The sequence below is a fragment of the Telmatherina bonti genome (genome assembly GCF_933228915.1).
Source record: "Telmatherina bonti genome assembly, chromosome: 11".
NCBI classification, from domain to species: domain Eukaryota; kingdom Metazoa; phylum Chordata; class Actinopteri; order Atheriniformes; family Telmatherinidae; genus Telmatherina; species Telmatherina bonti.
In genome coordinates, this window is record NC_136629.1 from 19,723,271 (window position 1) to 19,740,434 (window position 17,164).

General features: G+C 40.0%; 1 protein-coding gene across 1 annotated transcript in view; it reads right to left on the minus strand.

The window, feature by feature from the left end:
• The window catches only part of ptk7b (protein tyrosine kinase 7b), an 84,760-nt gene extending 69,705 nt beyond the window's left edge, over positions 1 to 15,055 (minus strand). The window contains exon 1 of the mRNA XM_079249461.1: positions 14,627 to 15,055. Within this exon, the coding sequence (XP_079105587.1) occupies positions 14,627 to 14,729 (103 nt within the window). The 5' untranslated portion in view covers positions 14,730 to 15,055. The remainder of the gene's footprint in view (positions 1 to 14,626) is intronic.
• Between the last annotated feature and the right edge of the window lie 2,109 nt (positions 15,056 to 17,164).

Below are 17,164 nucleotides of genomic sequence, written 5' to 3' on the forward strand. Positions count from 1 at the left end.
CCACTTAAATCGGGCTTTACACAGCTTCCTAAGAGACAGGTTCAGATAGAGGACACCAAAAAGGGAGGATAGGGCTTTGAAGAGATTCCGTACTTGGCATAGTTACTGAAACTAGAAGGAACAAAGTAAAAGGGAGCAGAGGAAGGTTAAACAGAGCGACACTCCAGCTGCTGTGGAGATGCAGTGAGATGAAGCTGGGGATGCTGGTGAGGTTGTTCAACATGATTAGAAACAACGGATAATAACTATGTTAGTTTTGTAATGAGGATGTCTCTGCTCAGGCAATTACTGACAATCCAAAACAATGCTGGCGATAATGAGCTACTTCTGCTGGGTGCACTGGTTGCCAAAGAGGAGGCGTGTAACTGGCAAACATGGCAGAGTAACAGATATATGGTCTACAGATGTTTCATCTGGTGATTATGTAACTGATGAATACATCTAATGAATAACAGCCTTGCCTCTACTAGGTTGATTAAAAAGCCAACATCAGACTAACATAACAATAACACAGTTAAGGTTAAAGATTATGTCATACTTAAAACAATTTTCACATGTTAAGCACATAGTATCAAACACAATAAGCACTGCAAAGTGCATGACTTTAATCCTGCGTTAATGCGTCTACTGTGGGAGAGAAAATGGCTGAAATAATCCCTGGGTCCATGGGGTGCAAAAGTCTACCAAAAATATCTGCTCAGGAGCTTTGTTTTGATTCTGACTATTTTTATTATTCGACTTCCTGTTCATCTCACTCAACATAAAGACTACGTTTTGCAAAAGATGAGGTTGAGGGCAAGTGGTAGAGCAGGTCATCCAATAACCAGAAGGTTGGTAATTTAAATTCCATTTTATCCCAGTAAATCTGTCATTGTGTCCTTGGGCAAACACTTACATGTTATGTATGAATGTTAGGTACAGGTCAGAGAGAGCATGGGGGTGAACTGTCACCCACATTTTCGTCAGGTTGCCCCAGGTAAGCTGTGGGTACATGTCGTTACATCACCAGGTATATGGATTTATATTCAGACCAATGCCAGTTTAAGATTGTAAAGCAAAGAATAAAAAAAGCAGCAGATTCTAATATAAAAATGCTTTTTGATCAATGTTTATTAAAATGCACTATGACTATTGGTTGTGCCTACGTTTCTAATGCATTGGAAAATGCCTCATATTTTAGGAGCATGGTAGAAGATAGAATGAATTCAGGCAAGAACATTTTCTTTGTCTCAGGAGGAAACGCTTAAAAAAATGGTTACCTGGCCCAGAGGGTGTAACAGTAAACAACATAGAAGCTAAATAGAAGAGCTACATAATGGTCAGATTACGCCGGTCAGTTTTCATCCATTTAGTGATGGATCCACATGGCTTTGATTATGATAAGGCTGACACTTATTAAAGCTACAAGCCTGGCTATTCAAATGACAAACAAAAACAGATGACAGGTATGTTGTTTTGTTATGAATATATCTATGCTGTCTAATCTTCCCATCATTACATCATGGTGCATTTATTTATTGGGAACAGTTTCAATGCTCAAATACTTAAAAATGATATTTTATTATCCCTACATTATTACAGTGGAAATTTGAGCAATATCTGATCAAATTATTGGTTTCCTGTTATATTAAGTGTCTGGATGTATCACAAATAAATAATAAGCAAAAATATTAAATGTTAATAGTAGGAGCTAAAACCTTAATTTTTTTTTAAAAGGATGGGGCAAAGCACCACAACATCTATGTAAGCAAAAAACTAAATAATATACATGATACTATTATGAAATAACGGCTGCACAATTTCACAAAATGCCTGATTTCTTAAGATGGGAGAAAAAAAAATCTAATTTGCATATAATATAAAAAATGATTTATGGTCTGTTACCGCCTTCGTTCAGCACATTTGTAAACATTAGAAATAACTTGTATCAATGAATGACAATTAATTTCAGCAAGAAAGGGCTGCATGGTTTCTTTTTAAAAAAAAAAGCCATGCAAAGGAGTGGAAATTTGTCTCAGAATATAGAAGAAAACTGGCTTCTTGTAATCTATTTATTAAAAAGAAAAAAAGAAAAAAAAAAACTGTTCAGTCATACTTTCCATTATAACCATTCAGATTATCAGTACTTCTGCCCTATTCTGAACTCATTGTCATCTTATTAGGTTATAAGTTGTTTGAAGACTTTTCACTGACTGCATGAATTCTTAAAATTGTGACATATTAATTTTTAAGACTGTCTGTACAGTGTATTTGTTTTTTGGATTTTTTTTCCGACATTTTCCCGACAAAATAAATATACAAATAAATTATTTATTAATAGGTAGGATTTTTGTTAAATCTAATAATGGAGCTTTGTATACTAGGATCAAACTGACATAGTACAGGACTAAAGCTATTCAGTTGAAATCTTACGAAATTTAGTTCTTAGTAATGTACACATTTAGTGATATGTTGGTAATCCACATCTTCATGTTATTAAGCCACAAAAAGCAAAGTGTCCTGCGATGAACTGGCGACCTGTCCAGGATGTGCCCCGCCTCTCACCCAAGGACTGCTATGATAGGCTACAGCTCCCCTGTGAATCTTAATCGGACTAAGCAGTTCGGATAATGAAGGAAAAATTACATCTTTACTTGGAGTCTGGAGTAATCCATCACATCCATGGACTGTTCATTTAAAAGGTGTACCAGAGTTTTCTCACATTTAGATTTTTTAAGGTTAAATGTATAGGACCATCATGTAAAATAGTCAGGTTTGTACTGTCTAAGCTTGTTCCTACTGGGCTGTGCAACCATCAAAGCCAAGTTCAATCGAGTTCAGCAGTTCAATCCATCTGATCCCAATAATGGCCTCAGCAACAGTAGTTGGCTAAACTGATGAAACGAAGCAACACAAGCAAAACAGCCACAAAGGGTGGATAAAAATGTTTAAAAAAAAAAAAAATTAAAAAAAAGTTAAACTGTCATATTAATTTTTAGACCATGCTAAAGGCCCACTATGTAACTTTCCAATTTTAAAAACCCATGTTCCAGACTTGTTTGATGGCACAGTGATATTTGTTGTGTGCATTTCTGGAGCCATAGCTGCAGCAGCGTTTTAGGGCTGAGAAAGCACACTTCAAAACTTCTCATTTGAGACGTTCTATGACAATCACAACTGAGATCTCATAGCACAACTAGGATGAAAGATGGATGCTGAATTAGCTGTCGACAGGGGGAGCATTACGGAGAAAACAGCTACAGTTCTGTAGCGCATTTTTCATGTTTTAAGCTGTCACTGTAACCTGAATTCTTGCTCGTCTTTGTAAGGATTCAGCTATCCTTCTTTGTCTATAAATTTAGGGAAAAATATCTTCAGTGTGATCAAACAAGAACTCTCAAAAAGAGTATATTTTCACTCTTGTGTTAATTTCAAGAATTTCAAAGAAAAAAAAAAGAGAGAGAGAGAAGTCTGTGCTCCAAACCCCAGGAAAGTAAAAGCAGAATTTTAGCACTTAGTTTACATCTCAAATGTAGGGATTCAAAGGAACCGGGAAGCTCTGAAACATTCATGAGCTTCCAGCACTGAGAACTGATAAAGCCATCAGTTTCAGTCACACATACGCATTACGCAGCCAAGCTGTAGTTTAGTCAGGTAACAGAAGCAGGAGGTAAACAGGGGCTGCTATGGAGACAGACCTAGCCCTTCTGTGGCAAACAGGCTTTGAAACTTACAGCACAAGAACAGCGCAACAGACTGAGAGCATCAAGAAAAAAGAAGCTGGATGACACACTAAAATAAAAGGTCAGAATAGAAACAAAAGATGTAAAAGCTTCTTAAAAGCAAAGTATGTTTTTAGCCAACAATAATGGGCCCTACTGTATAAATTGGTTTGATTACTGAAAAATAATTTAAGCAATCAAACAAAAATTTTCCAATCAACCACCGATGAGCCTGGTAACATCTACTGATGTGGCAGAGAGGGGCTGACTGGAAGCTGCCTGTCACTGTGCCTGCAGCCTGTTGCTGTGATGAATTCATTCAACCTCCGAACACAAAGAGTTAATGGCTGCCGGGATTATGCAATGGCATGCCAGACGGCTTTCTCTCCCCCTGCACTCCTTTATTCCCTCTTCCCCTTCAAACAGGCTGAAGCCAAATGAGGCATTCCTGCACATTTCAATCAGATGCATTTAAATGCAGCGGCAGCGTCGCCCATGCTTTCGCATTAACGTGGGAACAACAGGGATTTTGTTACACTGTGAAGCTTTTCTCTCACCAGGGCCTCACACCTGCCCTGCAGGAGAAAAGTTGTTGTAAAGATTTACAACTATTTAGTGGGCTACATCAACTGGCTGTTAAAACGGTAAAAAAAAAAAAAAAAAACTGTCTGCTTCTTTTAAAGGTAAACATGAAACTGTGGATTGTCACGTTTAACAGAAAAATGGCTGTGCAAAAGCAGATCAAAGAGGTTTTTTATGCTGGTCAAAAGATTTCACACATTGACTCTGATAAGACACTAATAATGCCATATTGCTAAGGGACTAATGCAAAGTTTAATTAAATTACTTACACTACAGACATACAGGGAAAAAACAGGCAGATGTAACATGAAGTATAATTTAACATGGTTAAGTTTACTAATATAACAATGACAGGCTGATTACAGCCTGGTCTTTTATCCTTTTCCCTCTGCCTATGTCAGTTGTCTCTCATGCCAAAAACATACAACAGGCTGCATTGGTAGAGGTTTGTTATTAAAAAGATAACAGGGAGTCAAATCAGCAGTAAAAATCTGTGAGAAGAAAATGGGTCTGGAAATACGAAGATTACATTTGTTCACAACAGAAATGCAATGTGTAATTTAAAGAAAAACAGTCAATAACAAAAGAATGTGTTATTAATTTTAACTAAATGAGAAATACTAGGGATGAGAAATAAAAAAAGATTCACATAAAAATCTGGATCTTTTGTTTTACAATTTTTAATAGTTTTTTTTTGGTCAAAAATCAAATTATGTTTCAATTTGCTGCTTTTGAAACAAGAGCATAAAGTCAGACAGCTGGTTAAGTATATTGCTGCTGAATGAATCTGACAAACTGACAGATACATAGTTGATTTTTTTATTTGGAAAATCTGGCTTGTGATATAGTCTGCAAACTTGGTCATCATGCAACTTTTTACATGGTCTGGTGTTTAAAAAGCAAATTGAAAATCTGCAACATTGAAAAATGGCAATTTAAATCAAATCGGCACCCTCCAAAAAAAATTGAATGGAGAAAAGAGCATATTGTCCCAGCCCCCGGAAATACTAAGCTTACCATTCAGATACTGCTGCCTGCTGACCACATCAGTTTGGATGGGTTTGGTTTGGACAAGCTGTTAGGACCTACAAGGATTTCCATCTTAAGAGTCCCCAATTTGCTCATTTACATCTTCATAATTTTATTCTGGCAGTCTACAAGTAAAGTTTTCACATACTACTAAGTTCAAATAACACAAATGTTCTGAAACTATGTAACCGCAGCACATTTTTATTAATGCACTCTTGTATTTGCTTCAGTTTCTTTAAAAGTAGGGATATTTTTAAAGTTTTGACATGGAAATAATTTACTAATTCTCTCCGCAAAAAAAAAGCATCCATGTTTTAATCCTTATTTTAAAAATATATACACACATAGGGCTGCACAATTAATTGTTAAATTATCGTGATCTTGATTCATACTTGTATACAATCTCATTTTCAAATGACGACAATTAAAAAAAAAAAAAAAAGACCACGAATGTACCGCATTTCAAACTAGGACATCATCTGCATAAAAACAAGAGCTCCCTCTTTCTCCCTCAACAAATGACAACGGCGGATCATTATACCACGTGACGCAGATGCCGATTGGTAGGAAAAAACTTGGTGACTTTCTCGCTACATCTGGCGACTTTCCAAACCCCCTTGGCGACTTTTTTTTTTTTGTTGTTGTTAAAAGTGACAAATCTAGCGACAAGCGACTTTTACTGGAGTTATTGGAGACGTTTCTGGTGTTTTAGTGACTGACTTGAAGCACATATTGTTTAGCAGTGACTGTCAGGAACAAACAGCGGGGGTCTCTTCCCGTCCTAAAGCACTCACAGGTGGCCAGTCTCACAGTCGGCTCCGGCTGCACCCCAGAGGAGCAAAGGGGACACCTGCACAAGTCTGCGTGCACAGTAAAAATGAATAGTGCATGTGCAAATCTACCGCTGATCCTACCCTGGCTTACAGAGTGGGATGTAAACTAACATAATTTCTGTTGTCCCTGTTTTTTCCATTTAGATTGTTACTGTCCAGTTTAAATTGGCCATTTGCGGGTAATGTACTGGACGTTGTGGGAGAGGAATAATGTGGGAAAAACAAAAGATGAGTCAAAACCACCTTAAATAAGTTTAGTACTATGAATAAACTCTGTTTTTTTTAAAAGTTTTTTTTTTTTATTTTGCCATTGAAATAGGTTAAGACTAAAAAATTTTTTTTAAAAGTAGATTTTGAATACCTTTAGACCCACATTGCATAAATCACTTTTGTCCTCCATTGTTAAGTGTCAGAATATCAAACTTAACCAAAGGACTGCTGTGTGAAATTTCTAGCTTCATGTCCAACTCTCCTGTTGTTCATCTTTTAAGAAACATAAAGGTTGTGTGTGTAAGAGAAGACAAGAGAGACATTTGTTTTTATGTTCAGTGTCAGCTGTTGCAATGTTGATGTGCCGGTAATCTGTGTAATAAATATTCATATTGGAAAAAAATGGTGAGAGAATCGTGATCTCAATTCTAAGCAAAAAAAACATGATTCTCATTTAATCCAGAATCGTGAAGCCCTGTATACACATGTTCAAAATTCAAAAGATAACTCAGTTACATTTTAAAGTCAAGCATTTATCATTCATTAAATTAAATGTATAATTAAAATATTCCAGTAAGTTCCAATTCAAAACCAACAACTGGCTTTCTACTTCCCATGGCATACTTCTTTTACCATTAGCTTTCTTCAGATGTTTCTTGGGAGAATTTCAAATAAATTACAACCCTTTTCTTGCACTATATTCCTCCGAAGCATGGCAGTAAGTAATTGGAAGAACCCCCCAACCCCTTACACACCAAAAACTAAAATAAATAAATAAAACAAATGCTCTGTGCAACCCAACAAAGTCCGTGTGCAGGCTAACCATCCCTGCAACCCACACGGGACACAGAGCTATGGAGGCACCGAGTCAATAAACAACAGAGATCCTTCCAGACGAGGCTGGCAACCACGAGGGGCAAAAGACCAACGACGGCAGGAAAAAAAAAAAAGAAAAAAGAAAGATTTACAACTTGAGGGCCCAACAGCAAAGCCAACAAAACCACAAGCTCATGAGCCAACATGCATTCACTCCATCACACACATACGGTGGTTTAGGTACATGGGTCATTACATGCAGTAACCATTATTTCAGCAAGTAGTCCAGGTTGCAGCCCTTTCTTTATCCCTATTGATCAAACCGAGACATCAGAAGCTGCAGAGAGCAGTGGCCATTATGAAGTGTGAACAGAATCTAATCCAAGCAAGGAAACATTGAGGAGGTTCTTTCAACACAATCAACAGGTATTATTTTCACACACACATACCAAAGGTTTCATGAAAGAGTCTGGAAAATAGTAGTCCACTCAACCTCTTGAAAAAAAAAAATGTTATGTGTATTTAATCTCCCTTAGGTTCGGGAGAGGGTTGCTATTGGTAACCACTGAGATGCAAAATGATTCCAATCATCACATCTTAAAAAAAAGCTGAGTAAAAAGGAAATAATAAAGCTGAATGAATTAAGCATTTTTTTCCTTCTTTTTCCAAGTTACTTTGCTCTTCGGAAAAAACATGGAGAGACAGAGTGAAGAATCCTTCTGCCAAAACAGTCATCCTTAAAATTTATTTGACTGTCACCAGGACAACAAAGTGGGCAGAGGCATTAAGACGGTATGGATCTGCATAAATGATGCATTTCTGGAACAGTGTTGTGTACAAGTAATTTATTTCCATTTGTTTCCTTGCCATAAGCTTAAAAGGCTCCTTGCTGCTTTACTTTAAAGATCTCATACATCATGAAGGTTAGCTCAAGCAGATTACTTTCAGAGTCATGGGCTGCAGGACTGAAAACTGAGATGAATAAAGCACATCAATCTAGAAATGACAAAGATTTGGTACATGAGACAGTGGACAGCCTCAAGTAGTGCACAAAGATCCTCCTCTGGGAACAGAAGCCGACATAATGAAGGGAGAGTCAACTGCACATACCAAGTGAGCAAAAAAAAAAAGATGACTCCAGTTCAAAAGACTTCACCTAAACCTGAATAAACACAGCCTGATAAATGACCAGAAACCAGAGTAAGAGACCTTGAGAAATCCTCCCACAGTCCCACAACTACCAGTCAAACGATCCCACGGTCATAAAGATACTTAAAAGCAGATTTCACCGTTATCTCCACTCATGAAGTTTTATCTTGATTTGTTATTTTGTCATCATACTCGACTGTGTGTGTGTTCACATTTGAAAACCATTTTCATAGTTTTAATAAAATTTCAAGAAATTGCTTGCAATATTTTTGAGTGCAAGTGTGTTCACACTACAAGATCAGAGGACTGCCAAAACAATAGATTTCATTAGGACTCATTTTACACTAATGGCAGTTTATCACCTCATCTACTGTCAATGCCATGAACACAGAAAGGAATAAAAACCCTTACAGGTTTGTTGTTCTCCCCTAAGAGAAGTTTCTGAACTCCTCGGAGAACTTCATGATTCCTCGGAGTCCAGAAACTCCAAAAGCACCTAATAACTGACAGCAATTTACACTAAATGTAGCAAAAAAAGGTTTGTTTTTTTTTAACGCAAAGCAACCCCAAAAAAAAAAAAACCCCAATAAAGCCCTTTTCGTTAAGTGTAGTAGTGGATTTATCTGTGCTCTGAAGGTTACAATGTCCCAGTCCAAATAACCTGTACCTCGAAGAGGACAAGAAAGGTGTGTTGCCTCTTTAGTGTATGACTGGTTGAAAAGAACATGTTGTTCAATGACATAAGCCAGTTATCTCCAGGCTACTGCTAAATTACCTTTATCCCCTTCATTGTCTGAGCTCACAAGCATCACATCATTGATGACGTCAGTGAGTGGTGCGCATGCCGACCCGTGACCCTTATGTTTCCTGCAGGTTGTGTTGAGCTGGGTCACAAAATGTTCACTGTAATAGCGGGGCGGCTCACAAAATACGACGGTGTAGTACGTGTAACCTGTGATCATACATTATTTATTGTTGCCACATTCATTCTGTTTACAAGCAGATTTCATGCCACATAAAATCAAGCTTCACGTGCATATTTAGTGTAACAACAGGTTTGGACAGGAAAGATGGATTTATAAATGCAGGACAGAAATCCTAACCCACACGTCTCACCAGGTATTCCTGTATTTCTGAAACAGAAAAAGATGCGTTGCAATAATTTATTTTAAATAACAAAACTAGGACTCCATTTTTGTAATGAGCCCATCATGTGTCTGCAGCCAATCAGAGGCCGAGCTTTGAAGCCAGAAAGCTCACAGGATTGAGAATTTACAAACATTCATACACAACCAGACCAGGAAACAGCAAAATGCAACAAACCTTGGACCTTTAAACTAGTGCTAGTAAATGTTAAGCAATATTTATATTAAATTAATTCCCCTTGTCTCTTGATTACATTAACACAGATAAGCCAGCTGCAACCCCAGTCCCCTCCCTGTCCCAGTGAAGAATGTCTTGTGTTCAGGGGCGTGCTAGTTTGCATCATATTAGAGTCTGTGGGAATTTCTTTTTTTTTACCATTAAATAAAAAAATCTTTTATTTAAGAAACAAACACATTTTTTACTTCATAATATTCAGTATAAAATAAAAAACAATATCCTATAATTGTTTTACTGGATACTGGTAAGTTGTTCAGAAGCGCTGAGTGTCCTGCAGCCACATGTATGGCTGTGACATGGTGACGGTTAATATCAAAATAGCCTAGTTAGACATCACCCTGAGCCGCCATCTTATGGTGGTGGAGGGGCTTTATGCCCCTGGTAGGGTCACCTAGGGCAAACAGGTGTCATGGGCGACCCCCCATGATGATGACGACCATTGGCAGAAGTGTTCCTTTGCCCGGACGCGGGTCACCGGGGCCCCCCTTCTGGAGCCAGGCCTGGGGGGATGGGGCACAAGAACGAGCGTCTGGTGGCCGGGCCTTTGCCCGTGGGCCCCGGTCGGGCTCATCCTAAAAGGGTTACATAGGCCCCATCTCCCGTGGGACGTGGAGCATCATCTTTCCGGCGGGGAAGGAGCCTGAACTTGTGCGGTTCCGCTAGATATCGCTGAACTCACCTCAATGCATGGCTTGGGTTCTGGAACCAGTACCTTGAGAGGGACCTGCTTCCACTCTGGAGTTGCTCACGGTGAGAGGCCTCCGGCTTGGTGCCTGTATGTTGGGGTTTACCGCGGCGGACAAGAGAGTAGCTTCCCTCTGCCTTCAGGTGGGGGGACAGGACCAGACTGTGGTCTATGCCTATGCACCAAACAGCAGTTCAGAGTACCCACCCTTCTGGAGTCCTTGGAGGGAGTGTTGGAGGGTGCTTCTTCTGGGGACACCCTTGTTCTGCCGGGGGACTTCAATATTCACGTGGGTAATGACATGAGACCTGGACCTCTGAACCCAAATGGTGTTTTGGTATTGGACTTCTGTGCCATGTCCAAGCATAAGAGAGTTCATATGTACACCTGGCATCCGGACTGTCTGGGCCACAGCTTGATGATCGACTTTGTAATTGTATCGTCAGAGCTGCGGCCACATGCCTTGGACACTCGGGTGAAGAGGGGGCGGAGCTGTCAACTAATCAGCAGATGGTGAGTTGGCTCAGATGGTGGGGGACGAACACGGTCAGGCCTGACAGGCCCAAACATGTCGTGAGGGTCTGTTGGGAAAGTCTGGCAGAGTCCCCTGTCAGAGCAGGTTTCAACTCCCACCTTCAGCAGAGCTTCCACCATAGTCCCCAGTGAGGCAGGGAACATTGAGTTCGAACGGGCTGTGTTCTGTGCCTCTATTGTTGCGGCAGCCAGCCGGAGCTATGGCCGTAAGGTAGTTGGTGCCTGTCGCTGCGGTTGGTGCCTGTCGTGGCGGTAATCCAGTCCCTGTACGACAGGTGTCAGAGCTTGGTCCGCATTGCTCCATGTAACACATTAGGGCTGCTCGATTATGGCAAAAATTATAATCACGATTATTTTGACTGAAATTGAGATCTCAATTATTTAACACAATTATCCAGTATTTTTAAACAATGCAGCGCATAGTGGTGTTCTCGACTCTGTGTCATGCAATATAGCCGTCTAATGCATGGTTCAGAGTTGTTTAATCCATTTAAACCATGGTCCCACACAGGAAACATTTGTATTTGTATTTCTTTTTCACAACACTTGCTAAATATGCCGAAGTATAGGAACTATTTTATATTGGCCTTGATGTACGTTTTATGACAAACTACAACTGTCAAGCTACAGCGCGTTTTTCTCATTCATCTCTTAAAAGACAGCTTATTTGAACCAGCTGATTAACACATTGCTACGGTAACGCCCCATAACGGAGGAATATTACAGCGATTTAACACGGCAAACTATGTGTGCGTATATATGAAAATGCTGCAGCCAGTTCTCACTGACCATAATATAAACTATGTTGTAGTGAACTTCCACAACCTACTGCAATTATTCTACATTGACCTGCAGCCAGAGTCGACAGACTGGCCGCCTGGGAGTGCTTTAGGATAGGGAGAGGCTCCCGCTGCTCGTTCGTTACAGTAACTGCAGAACAATATGTCCATTTAAGTCAGTCGCCAAAACACCAGAAAAGTCTCCAATAACTCCAGTAAAAGTTGCTAGATTTGTTGCTAGTAGCTTTTAACAAAAAAGTCGCCAGATTTAGTGAGAAACTCGCCAAGTGGGCAACAGTGGCTGAATGAAACCAAAGCGACTGTGGGAGGAGTTTACAGCGAAGCGCTGCAATACCAGTGATGCTCAATTAGCAACTGAAGACAGCACGAGAGTAAACTGTGAAGAGAAAAAAAATAAAAATTAAAAAAATTAAAAAAAAAATCGCACCCTGTTATTTTCTTGATTGTTGAAAACCCAGATCGTAATTGAGATTAAAACCTCATTAATCACCCAGCCCTATAACACATAACTGTTTTTGTTTTGTCTACATCCTCTGATCCCTCTATGAATTTGAGACAGAATATCAGGAAAAATGAGCAGCCCAACAACCTCAAGGCAAAGAAGGATTAATAAGAGCCAAGCGTATAGATTTTTAAATATAGCAACAGCAGGTGTTCAGGCTAACAAAATGCCCTCGTTGAATTGTTCAGGTACAGTTCAAGAAGCGGGGAACGATTTAATAAAGCTTCAAACAGAAATAGTGAAACGACCACAGGTCAATTCAGCACCCCAGCATGAATCTGACATTGTGTACACAGCTGGTTGGAATGCCATCTATGGATATAAAGCAACATATCCACTAGAAATCAAATTTTATTCTTGGTGGTTTGATTCTCTGTCAATTTAGCAGCCGTATTATTTTTTACAGTTCCTCATTTATGCTGAAAGAACACCCAAAGTCAACAGAGTCTGGACTTAATAGTAGGTTGCATCAGGAAATTTGAATGGATTACTTATCATGAAAGAATATCATCCCCCCCACCCGCTATTTTCCCCAAATTATTCACATGAAGCCAGAACTAAATGGAGGTCCTTCCTAGCTCGCCAAAAGACAGAGATCAAAGACAAGGGTTTGACAAGAGATGAGTGAATGAGGAAGCTATGTGAATATTTCTCATTTTATATTTGCTCCTCTGAAGTAGGCCAAGTCTTTAAAAAAAAATCTGCATAAAACTTTCAGCTCTGAGATTGCTCATTTAACTCTGAGAGGAAAGAGAAGCAGAAGCAATAGGTCAGCAAACAGGACTGGATGCTAACAGACATTAAAAGCATAGCTTTTAAACCAAGTAGCTTTTACTGTCTCAGAGCTTCCACATCACTAGTCAGCTACAAAAAGAAACCAGGTAAACAGAGAAGCAAAGACCAAAACAACAAAAGTGTGATTATTTCTAAGTTAAACTTAAAACATGATATGTGTAAATATTTGACCACAATAGCCAGATCCAGGAGCTCAAACAACCTTCCAGAAACATGGTACATCTGGAGTGGTGAGCTTCATGTGGGAACAAATTCACAAATTCTGGTCTCTACAGTAAGAAACTCCTTTTTATAAGCAGAGCTTTCTGAAGCAAGCTACAGACCAAGGCTGTCGTGACAGTACCTGACTTGGTCCTATTCACACATTTTATAAACACAAACCCAAAGTAGCCCCGTCCCCCTGCTGCCAGCACACAGAGGACACATTCATCCTAAAAAACGGGCACCATGGGGAGACTGGAGGAAAGGGAGGGGGTCAGCAGACACACTTCAATTTAAAGGAATTTTTTCAGCCACTTTGACTATCACGGCTGTGCTGAAGGGGGCCAGGCAAACACAATCTGCAGTAATCAGATAAAACTGACTCCGTTTTGACATGATGAGCGGCGAGTTAATGAGCCCAATCCATGGCAGAGTAAGAGCATTCCTTGAACAAACCCAAGGATCTTTACGTGGCTTTCTTCTCAACTCTACAGCTGAGGTTGTGAACTCTGGGAGGCTTCTCCGATGTGGGAGGGCGTCAAATTATGCTTGGTTTACTTTTTGTAGCCGCTCTGTTTTGAGTTAACAATCGAGCAGCAGCACAAGGCTGATCTCCTTTCGTGTATTTGAACTGTACCCGCAGCTGCCTGCCAAGCAGGGGCTCAGAGAGACAACTCAAACATGCAAACAGAGTTATAAATATGAAAATTAGAAATGGTGCATCCAATGTGTTGGATGAGGATGGAAGTTTACCCTTTGAAATTCATACTGACATGGCATATGTGCATCAGTAGGTACTATTAACAGCCCATATCCTGCTTCAGATGAAAATCCCTCTATACTGAAAATGTTTTTTTTAAAAAGATAAAATTCCTATTCTGACTGACAGATATTCATTTTCCCACTCTTCTATGTTGCATTCAAAGCCATTTCCAGTCAACTAAGCCCCAAAGACATTTCTGAATACTGCATACAAGTAAGCAGGAGCTTAACAAAACTCTAAATTTCTGTTGTTTTTTACCCTCCTAATTGGGATCAATGGGGGGAGGGGTGTCCCCTTCTCCATGGAGTCCCACAGACTCCTAAACAAACTTTACTACCACTTCTTTAAATCCCAACCACACATGGTATTCCTTTGTTTTGATGACCTATCCAGACAGTTGTGACTATAATGTTAACTTTCCACAGTATTTTCTGCTTTCACCGTGTAGGCAGTTGCTTCGGTTAACAGATAAACCAGTAACGGATGAATCTCCACATACGCGTGCAGGTCGGGATTCAAATCTGCGAGTGTCCGTTATTTCTGCGTAAACGCGCACAATTAAATGAAACCGTCAGAGCGCTGCTTGTTGTAAAAAAAAAGTACAGTACCTTTTTTTTTTTTTTTTTTTTTTTTTTTAACCCACCTTGGAGCCAGATAAAGCCGACGGTGTATAATGGGTCCACTGGGATTCTTCTCCTGCCTTCTCTCCGCCGGGTCTCGCTACCTCCCGGTATGTCCATGACCATCCTGGTGCTCAGAGGGTCTCTCGGTAAGGTTCTCCAGCGGCGACGATAGAGCCGAAGCGCGAAAGCGCAACCTCAAAGAGACTCGGGTGTCTCCGTGCGCGTGCAGGTAAACCGACCTTGTTGCCTGCGCAACTTTCGCCGAGGAAGCCAGACGGCCTGCTCACCTGGTTTAACGAGAAAAAGGCAGAAACATGTGGGACCGACGCTTCGGTAACCAGCCCAGTTGCATGGAGCTCTCTTAAAGCTTAAAAAGAGCACCCGCGCCGAAAGTTTGAAGCGAGGTTTAAACTTCCAGGTAGCTTACGGGAGATAGGAGAAAATTCAGGTTGCCGTGACTCATTACAACCTGGTGTGTGTTGCTACCGGCTGCCTGCTACCCGAGCCGCCGACCACCGGTCCAGCTCAGCTTTCAATAAGAGCGAGTTTCACTCCGCCGTGTGTCCAACTTGGCTTCCTCCCACTCGCTGCCTGTGGTAGCTTTGTTTTTAATACTAACATCAAGTGTGCGGAAACAAATGAGGTGACGTCTTTTTTGGTCTTTCAAAATAAATTTCATACTTGTAACATACAGTCTATGACATGTACAAATTGGAAAACCAGGTTTGAATGTTGACGTTATCATATATTAAATTATGTATTTTTTATTTTTCGCACGAAAACGTATTAATTTAGCTGTATGCATTGCTTCTACATGATTATACTTTCACACGTAATAGACGTGTTGATAATATAATTTATTTTGAAAAGTCTTTTCACCTTTATAATTGTGGATACTTTACAAGTTATTCCCTCGCTTCCCCACCGTGCAGTTTCCGGTTATCGTGCCTGTCATAGGATAAGGAATACAACACTGCGACCCCCTGGTTCAGCCTCATTACTGATTCCTTTAAAAACTAGCTCATGTGCAGGAAAAAAATTAAAAATGATAGAATGTATGGGTTAGATAATAATAATAATAATAATAATAATGATAATAATAATATCCAAATTGGACTTTAGGAAAATATATCCACCTTTTTGCAATACAGTATGTTTGTTTTTTAGAATTATTATAAAATTGGCTCTTAAAGTAAGGAAACTTATGTTTGGTTGATTTTTTTCTTTGTTGTAACAATGCTAAAGGAAAATGCATTTGTGAAACAAGGAGCAGAGGTGAATATGTGGGTTCAGGCTTCAGGTATTGGCAATTAGGTATCTGATCAGTAGCACCTCTGAGCACTGATCCTGCAACAGCAGGCAGTTGGCGTCTACTCCAAGAATACTAGATTTGACCGATCTGGATGGGACCCAAACCACAGTGTGACTTCAAGGTGGCGTTGCAGGGTGGGGTTTATCAGCATCCAGGATTTTGGAGGGGAGAGGATGAAACACCCTGCCAGTAGTCTTGACCTCAACCCCACTGAACACTTGTGGTATCAGTGTGGACCTGCTGTTCTGCCTCCGACTAAGACACAAGCTACATCACACACTCATCTGAAATGTCTCAGGGCATGGTGTCTGCTCTCATGCACTAATGAACTCTGTACCGACTTGAAGCAAGCCAGCAGACAGAAGGAGCCTGACAGATCTCAGCAGAACTTAAAGCTCCACATGAAAGCTTTGACTTACAGTGGAGATTAGCAGTGAGCGGAGAAACCTCAAGCTGACATCTGCAAAAAAAAGGAGGAGGGAAAACTCAGACACATCACATCTTGGCAAAGCGATATTATTCAGAGTTCCCACACTCAAGTTAGATCTTGACTTTTAAGATGTTGGTTTGTGTAATTTATGTGAACAGTTGTGAGCAAGATGTGACGTGACTTTGGATGAACTTGAAATCTTTCCAGTTCAGATGCTTTGCTCTTTCAGTAGCAATTCTGCAAAGCAACTACATCGACTGTATACAGTCATATAAAAGTACAACCTCTTTCAGTTGAAAGGTTTTATGCATCAGGACCAGGTGTTTACTAGGTTAAAAATATGGATATAACAGATGTAGCATATTACAGTCATAATTTCTTGAACCAAAGATGAACATAAACTCAGAAGCAGTGGAACAACCGCTTGTCAAAGCTAAGTAATGGTTTTCTGTGTATTATCAGCCTCCCACATCATTGTGGAAGAATTTTGATCCACTCGTCTTTACAACTTTGCTTCAGGTCATTGAGGTTAGCAGGCATTTGTTTCTACATTTCCCACTGCAGCCTCTCAGCAAGCTTGAGGTCTGGACTTTGACTGGGTCACTGCACCAACATTTCTTTTTCAGTCATTTTTATTTCTGCCAAGGTGGAGGGGATGCTTTTGGTGACATCTGTCTGTTGGCAACATAGCTCAAAAAGTTATGGACAAATTTTCAGGAAATGTCAGAAACGGATATGGAACAAGTAAATTGATTTTGGGGTTGATCCGGATCACCACTGGGATTCAGGAATTTTTGAAAACGTTCTTTACAAGTG